The sequence below is a fragment of the Canis lupus genome, chromosome 33 (genome assembly GCF_011100685.1).
Source record: "Canis lupus familiaris isolate Mischka breed German Shepherd chromosome 33, alternate assembly UU_Cfam_GSD_1.0, whole genome shotgun sequence".
NCBI lineage: Eukaryota > Metazoa > Chordata > Mammalia > Carnivora > Canidae > Canis > Canis lupus.
In genome coordinates this window covers 29,436,656-29,451,037 of record NC_049254.1, presented here as the reverse complement: position 1 = coordinate 29,451,037, position 14,382 = coordinate 29,436,656, and the positions used below count along the sequence as shown (strand labels likewise).

Genomic DNA, 14,382 nt, shown 5'->3' with positions numbered 1-14,382 from the left:
TGGAATATAAAGAATGAAAGAAAATCATAGCACAGAGCCTAAGTTGGTAAAATTAGTGGCGTGGTATAGATTTCGAAGGTCATGTAGGGAAAAGCCAAAATAATTCATTTTTCAGACCCAAACTGGAACACTTGAGGGGTAGGCATCAACTACAGGAAAAACATATGTCTCTTAAATTAAGAATTCCTATTTAATCTGTTGCTAAAAGCTTTAGCTATTGAGAGGCCATATAGCATAGAGATTATGCCTGTGGACTCTGAAACCAAACTTCCTCATTTGAATCCTAGCCTTACTTCTTACCAAACCATACTGACTTAGCTGTTTAATATCCCTATGCCTCCATTTTCCCATTGGTAAAATAGGGATAATAGTAACTGCCCTCATAGAATTATGAGGATTAAATACATTAATATACATAAAGCATTTAGAACAGTACATAGAACTATGTAAGTTCTGCACTTGTTATAATTACTTAAATTCTGGTACTGATCATATGCACAGAAGAAAAGTTTATCTGCATATGGATACATAAAACCTTGGTCTTCCTTAGCTAAACTTCAACTAGCCTAGAAATGTTAAAAAACGATCTATGAATGATTAATAAACACAGACTTAACTGCATTTTTCTTTACATCAACAATAAGCAAAGATTCAGATCTGAGGAAAATATTTGTAGGGAAGAACAAAACAAAATGCCGTCTTAAACAAGAATTAAATTTTAAGATGATCCTTTAAAATTAATTTGGCTACAAAGAGAACAGAAAAGTAGCATTTCAACAATTACACTGAAACTTACCTGGACATAAGGAAAACCTCAAGAATGGTTATTATTTCAGATTTTCCCTTAGGTAGGAGAGGGGAAAGTGCAAGGCCTACGAAGCTCTATTTCCCTATTTTTCCTCTACCTCTATGCTTGGGCATCTGGAAAAGGAGGCAAATGTGTCAAGCAGCCTGATTTACTAATTACTACAAATAAACGTGAATTTTTTAAAGAGTAAACTTAAAGGAACTAGCTAAGTGTTTTAGTCTATTCACTAAAAAATATTTTTATATAACACACACTATGTACAAGGTAGGGTATTAAATCTTAAGGGAAAAGGTAAGAGAAACAGTATTCCTGCAGGGGAGCTCTCCCCAAATTTTGGTCCAATTACTCCCACTTCTGGTAGAGTCTGGTACATTAGTATATTTTTCATCATTCTATTCCATAATTCTATTCCATAATCTTACCGATGAAAATCTATTTGGAGATGTCCTTAGCTATAAAAATAGCCATTAAAGAGGGATAATATCAACTAAACTTTCATCCCAAAATTGTTCTAAGGCTAAACAATATGAAGTCTTAAAGAAAATATCCACATACTAAATACTTCAAATAAATTTCCTATGCCCTTATTGCATTGTAAAATTCATTAAGTTAGAACAACTAGTATTATGAAGTAAAAAAGAAATTATTTAATGATATTTGCAATTTTGTAAAGTTGTGGAACTAATAACATATTGAGAGAAGGGCTTTTAAGCTTCTATTAATGGAGATAAGAGTAGAATTGGGGGGTTAAAAAAAAGTTAAGAGTGTAAGCCTTTGTTATATGCAATACTATGAAATCATAAGCAGGGCCTCTGTTAAGTCAGAAAATTTTGTGGGTGAAGATTACTATCATAAACCAGAATAAAGGGCAGCCCGGGAGGCTCAGAGGTTTAGCACCTGCCTTCAGCCCAGGGCGTGATCCTGGAGACCTGGGATTGAGTGCCACGTCGGGCTCCCTGCACGGAGCCTGGTTCTCCCTCTGCCTGTGTCTCTGCCTCTCTCTCTGTGTCTCTCAGGAATAAATAAATGAAATCTTTAAAAAACAAAACAAAACAAAACAAAAAAACAGAATAAAATAGCACAAAAGTTTTGTTCTTCAATTTACTGAAGTGGTGACCACTGCTGAATTGTTTATAAATTAGGGTTTTCGGGATGCCTGGGTGGCTCAGTGGTTGAGTGTCTGCCTTTGGCTAAGGGCATGAACCTGGGGTCCTGGGATCGAGTTCTGCATCAGGCTCCCCTCGAGAAACCTGCTTCTCCCTCTGTCTATGGCTCTGCCTCTCTCTGTGTCTCTCATGAATAAATAAACATAATCTTTGTAAATAAATTAACAAATTAATTTGGGTTTTCCATTTCTCTTGTGTTTCTATGAAGGTAAATTACCCTTTTCAGCCTGACAGAGTAAGTATCATTGATAAGTATCACAAGACTTTATCTTGTTAACTAAATATCTTTTTTTTTTAAAGATTTCATTTATTAATTCATGACAGAGAGACACACACAGAGGCAAAGACACACACAGGCAGAGGGAGAAGCAGGCTCCATGCAGGAAGCTTGATGCGGGACTCGATCCCAGGTCTCCAGGATCACGCCCTGGACTGAAGGCGGCACTAAACCGCTGAGCCACCCGGGCTGCCCCTAAATATCTTTTTTTATTCTTACTGAAGGAGATGAATAAATAAGAAGGAAACCCTAGACTATTCTTTACTATTTATTAACAAGATTAACATACGAATTACTTTTATTTTAAATTCATGGAAAAGCTTAGTTCTTGGGTTTCCAATCTCTTTGCCTTTCATAAATTGATAAAAAAATTAACTAGTTACAAAATTCTTGATAATACCCATTAATGTTGTTTTAAAACTACCCCCAAAACCCATATAATGTTAGCATTGGAAGGGATGATATGGATCACTTGGTTAAAACTCTATTACACTTTAGGAGCCCTTGGCTTGCACAGTCAGTGGAGCATGTGACCCTTGATCTTGGAGTTAGAGTCCCATGTTGCGTATGGAAAATAAAATCTTGAAAAAATAAAATAAAATCTTGAAAAAACTCCCACACATAAAAAGCTCCATCACATTTTACAAACGAGAACACGAAGACCAAGAAACTGAAACGAACTGTTCATGGTACGCAACTAAACCACAAAGATCTCCTGACTCCAAATCCAGTGTTCTATCAGAATTTTGTGCAACTTTTACTTGTACTTATAAGTTCTTTCCTGAGGCGGTTGGGTGGCTCAGCTGGTGAAGCATCTGACTCTTGATTTCAACTCAGTCTTTTTTTTTTTTTTTTTTAAGATTTTATTTATCTATTCATGAAAGACACAGAGACAGAGAGAGAGGCAGAGGGAGAAGCAGGCTCCATACAGGGAGCTTGACGTGGGGCCTGATCTCAGGTCTCCAGGATCACGCCCTTGGCCAAAGGCAGACGCCAAACCGCTGCGCCGCCCAGGGCTTTCCCTCAACTCAGTCTTGATCTCAGGGTTGTGAGATCATGCCCCACATCGAGGTCTATGATGGGCCTGGAGCCTGCTTAAGATGCTTTCTCTCTCCCTCTGCCTCTCACCTCTTCCTCTCTGCTTGCTCTCACTCTCTCTCTAAAAATAGTAAGTTCTTTTCATTGTATATCTATAATCTAAGTTATTAAAATTTACAAGAGCTTGGGGTGCCTCGGTGGCTCAGTCAGTTGAGGGGCTGACTCTTGGTTTTGGCTCAAGTCATGATCTCATGGTCCTGGGATCAAGCACAAGTCAGGCTCTGTGCTCAGCATGGAGTCTGCTTGAGGATTCTCGGTCTCCCTCTTCCTCTGCCCCTCTCACAGCTCACATGCTCTCTCTCTCTCTCAAATAAATAAATAAATCTTTTTAAAAATTTACAAGAGCTTAAGGATTTATAAAGAATTTATAAAGGTTTTGCTCAGTACCAAGTTGAATTTTCTGATAACTCGATAGCACTTTGAGGAGTCCCCTGGGAATGTAATGGCTGACATAATGACGTGGCTGGATGTTCACAAAGGCAGGGTGCAATGTGTTCAACAATATAACAAAGTTATTTTAGAAGAAACGTTGAGAAGGTCCAACTGAATTTCCTCCCCTGAGGATTGAGTTAGCTTTCAGCAGCTAAGAATTACAAGATAGGTGGGGCAAGTCAGTAATTTGGCTACTCTCAGTGCATATACTGTATTTATCCTGATTTACTATAGGCCTTTTTGAATAATGCCAACATGTTGGAAGAAAAGGATATTCTGGTTGTCAATGTATCTTGAGCTATGGTTATTTCATTCCATCAATTCAGAGTATGTATCTCAAGTAATTATTATAGCCCTTTTTATCTGAGTTAAAGATGCTATTTCCCAAGTTAAATTTGATGGCGTAAGTACTGTAAATGATAGAGAAATAAAGAGGAAAGAAAGCAAGAACTAGATAATGACGAGTGTATATACCATGATGACACTTTGTTTTCTTTCATACTGAACTGGCATGATATAGTTTAGAATAGAGAGCTGGTCTGCAGTATCTTCCAGAACTGCAGAGATCCTCAGCACATCTAGAATGGAGAGTGGCTCTACGATTTCCGGGAGGACTTCTTTTTCTTTTTCTGTTTCTTCAGCTGTTTCTTTTTCTTCTTCTACAGCACTGGGTGGCTCGCCTGTCACTGACACTGTCACCTCAGAATGCCAGATGTTCGCTGGAAGATTTGAGGCTTCTAACTGGCCTCTAAAGAAAAAAATAAAAAATTAAGTCAGCCACCAAATGTTTAAAAATTGCTTCAACTAAAAAGCACGGGCATCATACAGATGGGCTCCTGTGAAGTCCACATTGTCAAATAACCAAGATAACGAACAAAAGAAGGAGTTTACATGTGGTTCTGCTAAATATCTTCCTGTGACATTCTGACTAACCAAAGGCAAGCCACTCCCTGCAGGGAGCCTGATGTGAGACTCCATCCGAAAACTCCAGGATCACGCCCTGAGCTTAAAGCAGGAGCTCAACGGCTGAGCCAGCCAGGCGTCCCTCCACTTACTGTTTAGTAACTCTGTGTTAACCTAACCATACTATTTGGCCATGCTTAGCCAATTTGAATTCGAGCCCAAATTACCTTTTTTTTCTAGCAACATCTTTAAATGCTAATCAAAAGTATCTCATGATTAATGAAAAACAGAATGTGGCAGGAGCACCTGGCTGGCTCAGTCAGTGTAGCATGTGACTCTTAACCTTGGGGTTGTGAGTTTGAGTCCCATGTCCGGCACAGAGTTTACTTAAAAAAAAGATAAAAACATCGACACCTGGATGGCTCAGTGGTTGTGCGTTTGCCTTCTGCTCAGGGTGTGATCCCGGAGTCCTGGGATCCAGTCAGTCCCGCGTCAGGCTCCCCGCAGGGAGCCTGCTTCTCCCTCTGCCTGTGTCTCTGCCTCTCTGTGTGTGTGTCTCATGAATAAATAAAATCTTTACAAACAAACAAAAACAGTATGTAGTAGTCAATCTCCAAAATGGATCCATATGATTCTCACCTTCTTGTAATCATACCCTTGTAGTCTCCCCGACATTAATAGGACTAACTACCCTATGTAACCAGGAAGATACTGTGGGTTCCACCGTTCGGTGATAAAAGACATTGCAGCTTCTCCCTTACTCTCCTTCTCGTATCTCCCACTCTGTAAAAAGCCAGCTGCTTTGTCATGAGGACACTTAAGCAGCTCTTTGGGGAAGTTTTTGAGGGTGTGGAACTAATGCCTCTTGCCAACAGCCAGTATCAACTCCCCAGCTTTGTAAATGAGCTATGTTGGAAGTGGATCTTCCAGCCCCAAATTTTCAGACGATTGAAGCCCTGGCCAACTTCAACCTTATGACAGACCCATAACCCAGAACCATCCAGCAAAGCTGTTCCCAAATTCCTGACCCACAGAAACCATGTGAAATAATAAAAGTTGATATTTTAAGTTACTAAGCTTTGGAGTACTTTGTTCCCAGCAATAGATAAATAAATTTAACATAAGGCACAATTCAAATAATAGATAAATAAACAAATACGTATACAAAATAAATTGGAATTTTGAACATACTCTTCCATTCTTCTTAAATTAGTTGTAACTTCAATGGTACATTTACAATTTCACAAAAAATGCAGTCACCTAAAATGGGAAGAAAACACAGATTAGTTTAAGAGAGGGTTGAATGACATTTAAATTATTTCCATACCCTTTCAAAAGAGCTTCAGCTTATCCTTTCTTTTTTGCTTATTAGAGCAGTGCCAGAGATGGAAGAAACTCTGGCATCATGTGATGCAGGACTATTAGGTAGTCAGCTTAATTATTGACAAATACAATTATTGATAAATGCATGTTTGAGTCTCATGGTAAATTAATATACAACATGGGTTTCGTATTTTTATTAAATTCTGATTTTTAACTGGCAATATCTATGTAATAGATTTACTTTTCCGTTATTCTGATTCTAAAATATTTAATTTGAGCATTCCATTTCACTGGTCTGCCAGACAGCAAAATTAATTGCATCTGGACTTAAAAGAACACTTGATGGGATCCCTGGGTGGCGCAGTGGTTTGGCGCCTGCCTTTTACCCAGGGCGCGATCCTGGAGACCCAGGATCGAATCCCACGTCGGGCTCCGGGTGCATGGAGCCTGCTTCTCCCTCTGCCTGTGTCTCAGCCTCTCTCCTCTCTCTGTGTGACTATCATAAATAAATAAAAATTAAAAAAAAAAAAGAACACTTGAGACTGTATTTAGAAAGGCTGTATTTTTTTTTTTTTGAAAGGCTGTATTTCTCCTGAAAATCACTGCGCTGTTACTACCAAGATGTTACCCCTCCATAAGCCAAAATTCTTTCTGCTTGAAAAAGCTTTATGATGACAATGCCATATGAAGAATTTTACTCTAGGCTAAATGAATAATAAATAGTTTCGTTTCCAGTATGGTTTTGTCCACAATAAGGTGATCCTAAGAAGGCTGATACAAACATGTCTCATACAACAGAAGTCTCTTATGTAAAAGTGAAAACATATAAACAGAATCTTTATGCAAACTGAAAAAAAAAAGATACTCCAAACTAGCCAAATTTTCTGGTACAACAGCAGTGTTAAGAGGAAGTATCATGGTATAAAGATTTTTGTTCTTTTGATGTGTTATTGTTGTTTCTCTATTTTCCCTATTTTTAGGCTTGGGGCATAGGTAAATGTGCTTCATGCAGGTAAGACAGGGCTATGCTAATGCAGTATCCAGCAAGTTCATGCTCTTCTGGTTTCCCATTTCTCAATGCTAGAAATCTAGGAGTATTCCTCCTTCATCTTGACCCCAGCATTTCCCAATCCAAACCATCACTAAGTCCTGTGGATTTTATCTTCTATTTCCATGTCCCCCAACACCATGCTGGACCTGACTGTTGTTTCTTGAACAACTGTAACAGCCCCCAAATTGGAGGTGATCTTTTTAAAATTGAAAATCATTTTTTTTTTAAACTAAAAATTTGATCCTGTCTTTCCTTAGAATCCTTCCATGGTTTCCCATTGCCCTAGGACAAAAGCTAAAAATTCTAAACTTGGCCCATAAGGCCTGCATGGTCTGGCCTGCTCTGTTCCTCTCTTCAGATATCCACTTGGCACTGCCCTATTATTGCTCTCATGGCTCCAGTCTCAATGTACTTCTTTCAATTCTTCTATGGAATCATGCCCCCTTCCAACTCAGGGTCTTTACACACGTTATTCCTTCTATTTGGACCACTCTTCCCCTCACTCTTCATCTTGTAAAGTCCCACTGGTCCATCAGGTACCAGCCTAAATCAGTGGCATTTTGCTAGGTATCTGTCATTTCTAAATCTAATCTTCACCATTTCTTATACCCCAAGAGACTGACCCATATGGGGCACATCAACAGGAGGTTCCATAAATGTAGGAGAGTGAGATCAAGTGTTTATCCTCCCAGTTCCCTCCCTGCCAAATCATCATTGGTTGGGCTAAGTTTCTCTGTCAAAGGCCATGGCACCAGTCAGGCAATATTCTCTACGTTGCTCTTGCTTGGGGGCTTGGGTAACTATTTCTGCCCTACGTCCCTGGAGACTATGTCATCCCTTAGAATTTCACTCTTGCCTACAGTTTTGTACACAGATCCTTTATGAAATTCTGAACTCTATCATTGTTTCCATCCAGGGCAACACTGACTGATGCAATGACCTATATACACAGATTTTTATATACACTGTGCACACACAGACATATACTTAAGTATGCATACAGGCAAATAACTGAAACAAGTTTCATATACCAATTTACGTTTAACATGTGCCATATTCTGGGATCCCTGGGTGGCGCAGCGGTTTGGCGCCTGCCTTTGGCCCAGGGCGCGATCCTGGAGACCTGGGATCGAATCCCACATCGGGCTCCCGGTGCATGGAGCCTGCTTCTCCCTCTGCCTATGTCCCTGCCTCTCTCTCTCTCTCTCTGTGACTATCATAAATAAATAAAAATTAAAAAAACAAAAAAAAGAAAAAAAACATGTGCCATATTCTGATACTTTTGATTCTATCATATATTTTGCCTAAAAAGTATTATAATTACAATCTACTACTGGGCCTACACCTGCAATTTGAAAAATGCCTTAAAGGACATTTCTGCGGGTGACACTTTCCCTCATTCATCAGGCTGGATCAGGAGTCCTCTGGTCAATCACTGCACTTTTATTTTCCTACAGAGCTCTCTTCACAATTTGTAATGTTACTGTTTTGCCCCCACTAGGCTTTTAAGTGTCATGAAAGCAGGAACGTGATAGTGATGCTCACTGTTATATCCTGTTTCAAGCACTGTGCTCAAGAAGTATTTGTAGAACAAATGAATGAACAAAGGAACGAAACTCACCTTTAAGGTTTTATTCCTCTCAGGACTACTTAACATTTGGATTTCTAGTACATTTAATAGTGAGATTTTTAGTATATTTCTGGGACAGAGAAAACTGGATAGAGGGAGTGGATCGTAAGGTACCTACACTCTATCCTGATGTATTTTTTTAAAAGATTTATTTATTTATTTATTTATTTATTTATTTATTTATTTATTTATTTATTTATTTATTAATGATAGATATATATATAGAGAGAGAGGCAGAGACACAAGAGGAGGGAGAAGCAGGCTCCATGCCGGGAGCCTGACGTGGGACTCGATCCCGGGACTCCAGGATTGCGCCCTGGGCCAAAGGCAGGCGCTAAACTGCTGAGCCACCCAGGGATCCCCTATCCTGATGTATTTAAGAGAGGACCTTAAATATGATTTATAGATATCTCATAAAGCTTTGGGGTCATCCTTTACTCTTCTCTCCCATTCCTTACCCATCAGCAAATCCTATCAGCGTTACATTTAAAATATATTCAGAAGTCCAGTACTTATCACCCCTGTCTGCAAGCCATGATCTTATCATGATCATTGCAAGAGCCTCCTAATGGATCTCCGCGCTGTTCTTGCTTCCCTTCCATCTCAACAGAATGACCCTATTAAAATGGAAGTCAGATTGAGTCTCCCCTCCATACAGAACTGCTCAAATTGGTTTCTCATCTCAGAGTAAAAGCCTTCTTTTCTTCATTTTTAAAATTATATATATATTTTTAAAGCCTTCTTTACAGTGGCATCCTGGCTTCATTCTTTTTTTCTCCATAGAGAACATTTTTCTCATGTTACCTGCTCATGTGCCATATATTGTGCTTGCTTAGAGTCTCACTTCCCTTCCTAGGACAGGTCTGTAAGCTCAAGAGGGCAGAGAATTCCGTGGTTTCGTTTCCTGCAGGGTCCTCCGAGCCAAGACCAGAGCTCGGTACATAGTAGTCGTTCAATAAACTGCTGAAACAAATGAATGAACCCGGAGGGAAACCCAAATAAACCTGCAACGGTCAGACGCCCACTAGCCTATCTTCCCGTCACCTGCCAGGATTTGCTAGAGACCCACTTCGCGCAGGCGCGGTGCTTGGGCGCCCCACAGCTACCCGTGCAGCTGCTCTTTAAAAGGCGGCAATACTCACTCTGGAGTCCAAACGAAGGATTGCAGGTTAGGAACTTGGAGGACGTTTCTGCAAAGAGATAAAGAGAGGAGGAGGAGGAAAGGGGTGAGGTGGGGGGGTGCGTAAAGAGAAGAGCTCCTCCTGCCCTCGTGCTCCTGCCCTTTCTCTTCCGCGCTAGGACCCGAGAGTCTCCATCCTCCCTACTCCTAGTAAGAGAGAAAGATGCTCCCACGTGAGCGAATCCAGTCTGGGGTCCCCGAGGCGGGGCGGCAGCCTGCACCGGGCTGCAGGAACCAAGCCCTGCTGTTTCTATGGCAACGCGAAGCTCCGGGGACCTTTCCTCGTCCTCCTTTAGCTGGCTATCCTCTTGCCTCCCTCTGTTTCAAATACCACATATATTACAACTCTCAAAGATAAAAGCACTCAGAGAAAGACCTGTAAGAGTGCTCTCGAATGTAGACGTTTCTTTCAGTCAAAGACAACAGCTGAGGCTTTTTCTTTTTTTTCTTTTTTTTTTTTTTTTTGGGCGGTTGCGTTAGACGCCTAAACCGGGGGGGGCGGGGCGGAGAGGTGTTTATCCCACAAGGCCACGCGCGCGGCGGGGCCTCGCCTCTCTCTTTCCGCCATCTTGGAGCCTGTGGAGGTGAGGAGAGCCGCCGCTCCTGAACTTTGGGGGCCGATTAAGTGCGGTGAGACGAGCCCTGTGCTTCGGCGGGGCGCCGGTGCGGCTCGGAGGCTGTGTCAGCGAGCGAGCGCCGTGGATTCCAGCGGCGGGGAGGCCAGGATGGCGGAGATGCGGGGCCGATGGTGCTGGTGCCCGGACTCCCGGAGAACCGGCGCTCCCGTCATCGCCGTTGCTGCTTGGGCCTTAGCGGAGGGATAAAGGCCGTTCGCCCGTTTTGAGGCAGTGGCTCCCTTAGGATGAGCCCTTTTTATATTTTATTTTATCTTATTTTATTTTATTTTATTTTATTTTATTTTTCCGTCAAGACGCTCCCACTCCAGACCTGGTTATGTCTACGAGCTCCCCTTCCTCAGCCTTGCTTTTCCCATTCAGTGCTTCCGCCTCTGTTTTGTGTGCTTCTCCGATTCCTCGCTTTTCTTTCCTCCCCCACCCCCCCCCTTCCTACCCGGCGTGGTCTGAGTCCGCTCGGGGCATCCTTTCGGCGTCTCCAGGAGCTGTTTCCTTGACTACGAAGCCCGTCCTGCCCGAGGTGTCTCCCACCGGAGAGACTTCCTGTCAGATGCCGAGCGCTACCGAGAGCGGACTGGGCGGGAAACGTGCTTTTGCAAGATTTTAAACTGGTTCTTTTTGTTTTAAGGCCTGCTGGGACCAGGACTCCTAAAGCGACGACTATGTCTGGAAGGTACAGACTTTATGATTTTTTTTTTTTTTTTTGCATCTGTAAAAAAAAAAAAATCAAACGTTTGCTGTAAACTTGGGGAGGGGGGATTAGATGTTCGCTGCAGGTGACTTTTGAGTAGAGCTCGTTACAGGTGAGCTCTTCCAGTGAAACCAGATCTTTGCACGACTTATGGTCACTCTGTATTTTGTCTCAGGCTTTGGTCCAAGGCCATTTTTGCCGGCTATAAACGGGGTCTCCGGAACCAGAGGGAGCACACAGCTCTACTTAAGATCGAAGGTGTTTATGCTCGAGATGAAACTGAGTTCTATCTCGGCAAGCGATGTGCTTATGTCTACAAAGCAAAGAAGTAAGTTCATAGTGTTAATGCCTCTTGCATTTTTTAGTTGAGATTTGTCGCATTTTCCTATTCAAAGGAGAAGAATCAAAAGATGTTGGCAAAGCAGTTGGTACTTTTGTGTTTCGTACTTTGAATCTTTTTTTTTTTTTTTTTTTTGAAGATGTTACTTATTTATTCATGAGACACAGAGAAAGAGAGAGGGGCAGAGACACAGGCAGAGGGAGAAGCAGGCTCCGTGCAGGCAGCCCAACGTGGGATTCGATCCCAGGCCACCCAGGGATCCCTGCCCTGTACTTTGAATCTTTAAGGAATTTCATAGGAGGTCACAGAAGGTTGTTACTTGTCTGGGTAGTGTTGGATTTAGGTATCCTCTGCACTTAGAAAGATTTCAGCTATTGACTGTTTCAAGGAAGGAACCGATTCCTTATGTTATCTCGTGTACCTTGATTCACTTTGTCGCTTTCTTGAAATTATGTTGTATAGGTGTTTAAAAATGTGTCTGGGGCCTTGATTCTTAAATTCATTAAACCAGTGAAAATCTCTGGGGACATAGCTTTCACCCCCCCCCCCCCCCCGCCATTCCTCCTGGAACGAGAATAATACTTTAAAATTATAACTCAGATCATCTGTATATTGCTCAGATTCCAACTGTCTCTGCCTTTAGTAAAAACGGGTCATTAAGGAGGCTTTAGGACCCTAGTCGTTCAGGGCTCCCTATTTCTACCGTTTAGCCCAGCTAGGATTTACTCCATACCTTCAGCCTTTCTGTGTTTTTAAAAAATATATTGCAGCTACTATCTTACATTCTATATATCTTACTTACCTACTGGGTTATCCGAAAGGGACTTATTTTGTAAACTACTATTTTGTATTTTGCAGACTTAAAAAAATTAATTTGTATAAGTGTCTGGCATACAATAGGTACTCAAATCTTTGTTGAATGAATGATGCCCCAGGTATTTTAGTTTCTCTGATATCTTAGTTGCTAACTGCAGTTGTGAGCCACTGACTAGAAGTCACCTTGAATTTGTGTTACACTATACTGGCTGCCTGGGTTCTCATACCTCTTTCATCCTCCTTTAAAACCAGCAACACAGTAACTCCTGGTGGCAAACCAAACAAAACCAGAGTAATCTGGGGAAAAGTAACTCGTGCTCATGGAAACAGCGGCATGGTTCGTGCCAAATTCCGAAGCAACCTTCCTGCGAAAGCCATTGGCCACAGAATCCGTGTGGTAAGTACAATTATTAGCAGTATGAAATTGTTGAGTCAAACTAAGCTCAGGAGTTTGGGCTCTGATCTCTAAAAACTAATGTGATTTTAAAATGTCACATTTTAAATGGGTTGTGCTTCAAAATCATCTACTGTGTAGATATATTATGAAACAGATTCATGGCAGTAGAAGGAGAAGTGAATGCAATGTGTTCAAAAGGATTGTACCTAGATTTCAGATTTTGCTAAAGCTTGGGTGAGGGGGATAGTATGTAAATGAACAATTTATTGGACGTAGAAGTGATTATTAGAAAAATTCACTCTTCCTGGCATAATTCAGGATATTCTCATCTCTTCATCATGACAGTCTTGTTACAGTAGGTGTTACTAGCCTTATTTTTAATAGAAAACTGATGCTCATGTTTCTAGGTCCAATGACTTGGCTCAAGTCCTTGAGTTTAGATCCTGTGGTTTTCTAAAATAGTTACTGTTTTCCTTAGTTAGCGTTCATTTATAGTAGACAGGGCTATATTCTTGGGGTCCTAGGGTACTTTTGAACCCTGCCGAGCCATTGAAATTTTTCATCAGGAGGTTTTTACATTGTCCCTGGAAGAAACAAAGTTAAATGGATTTTCAATGCTCCTGGTACTGGTTCTTAAAATGTGTTTATCTAGATACAAGAAGAACTTGGTTCTCTCCCTTTTAGAGATGAGTAGTGGAACAATGGGAAGTTTTATCCACATTGTTGTACTCAGTAACGTTTATAGATTTGTATGTAACCTCCATCTAATTATGCTGTTTTCTTTATTTTCTTCCTAGATGCTGTACCCCTCAAGGATTTAAACTTATGAAAAGTAAATAAATAAAGGTGTAGATTTGTTCTCTTGTATTTTTGTTAAATGGCTTAACATTTTCTTTTTCCTAAATTCAGGTTGCTGTATTTAAATGGTGGTGGTTATCCAGCATTTTCAGAGCACGAGGAAGCCAGGGAGCTATATGTAATGGCAATTAGAGAGATGTAGACAATAGGAGAGTTTTAATGAGGATAGGGAGGATAGAGTATCTTAAATACAAGGCCTTTCTTACATGATGGGGGGAAGGAAACAAGCTTTGATTGGAAGCAGTGGGAAGGAGTGTGTTGGAAGGTTTGAAGTGATGGAGCACATCATGTTCTTTGAAAAGCTTTTTTGCAAATGGAGACTACATATTCCAGGAAGGACAGAAGCCGGAAATATTAGCCAGTACAGATATATACCATGACATTCATCCAGGTTTCCACATCAAAACGGATCTATAACTCACTTTTAAGATTTTATTTATTCATGAGAGAGGCAGAGACATAAGCAGAGGAGCCTGACGCAGGACTCATCCCAGGACCCCGCGATCACACCCTGAGCCAAAGGCAGACACTCAACCACTGAGCCACCCAGGTGCTGCCCCCTTTTTAGTTATAGGTAGCTTCTCTAAGAAGCAGATGCCAAGAAACAATTAGCATGCTAAATATGTATAGGGTGGTAGGGGGCAGGTGAGAAGGATGTTTGAAGGAGATAGAGGAAAGGATTGGGTAGCATACAGCAGTTCTAAGAAAGGTGTGCTTAGTCTGATGGTGGCCCTCAAGCCAAAGTTGCTGTTGGAAGGAAAAATCTGCTTTCACAGA

At 41.1% G+C, this 14,382-nt stretch overlaps 2 protein-coding genes across 6 annotated transcripts in view; one reads left to right on the top strand and one right to left on the bottom strand.

The window, feature by feature from the left end:
* Positions 1–10,314, bottom strand: part of IQCG (IQ motif containing G) — a 45,202-nt gene extending 34,888 nt beyond the window's left edge. The window contains exons 1-4 of one of the 5 annotated variants that reach the window (XM_038583090.1): positions 10,245–10,314; positions 9,831–9,878; positions 5,876–5,944; positions 4,256–4,529 (exon numbers count right to left, since the gene is read on the bottom strand). In XM_038583090.1, the coding sequence (XP_038439018.1) occupies positions 4,256–4,529; positions 5,876–5,883 (282 nt within the window). In that variant the 5' untranslated portion in view covers positions 5,884–5,944; positions 9,831–9,878; positions 10,245–10,314. Of the gene's footprint in view, positions 1–4,255; positions 4,530–5,875; positions 5,945–9,492; positions 9,649–9,830; positions 10,142–10,244 lie in introns of those variants that run through there. The other 4 variants (XM_038583089.1, XM_038583091.1, XM_038583088.1 and 1 more) reach the window with 4 other exon arrangements.
* Positions 10,315–10,382: 68 nt separating this feature from the next.
* On the top strand, positions 10,383–13,614 carry RPL35A (ribosomal protein L35a). The gene is made up of 5 exons (XM_038583093.1): positions 10,383–10,452; positions 11,132–11,176; positions 11,370–11,522; positions 12,603–12,747; positions 13,545–13,614. The coding sequence occupies exons 2-5, from the start codon at positions 11,166–11,168 to the stop codon at positions 13,566–13,568; spliced, it is 333 nt and encodes a 110-aa protein (XP_038439021.1). The 5' UTR covers positions 10,383–10,452; positions 11,132–11,165; the 3' UTR covers positions 13,569–13,614.
* Positions 13,615–14,382: the final 768 nt, after the last annotated feature.

What these genes read in the sequence shown, in the direction of transcription:
- RPL35A (XM_038583093.1), top strand. An exon ending in TATGTCTACAAAGCAAAGAA is followed by an intron (nt 11,523 to 12,602) that starts GTAAGTTCATAG and finishes CTTTAAAACCAG; the next exon opens with CAACACAGTAACTCCTGGTG. An exon ending in TTGGCCACAGAATCCGTGTG is followed by an intron (nt 12,748 to 13,544) that starts GTAAGTACAATT and finishes TTTTCTTCCTAG; the next exon opens with ATGCTGTACCCCTCAAGGAT.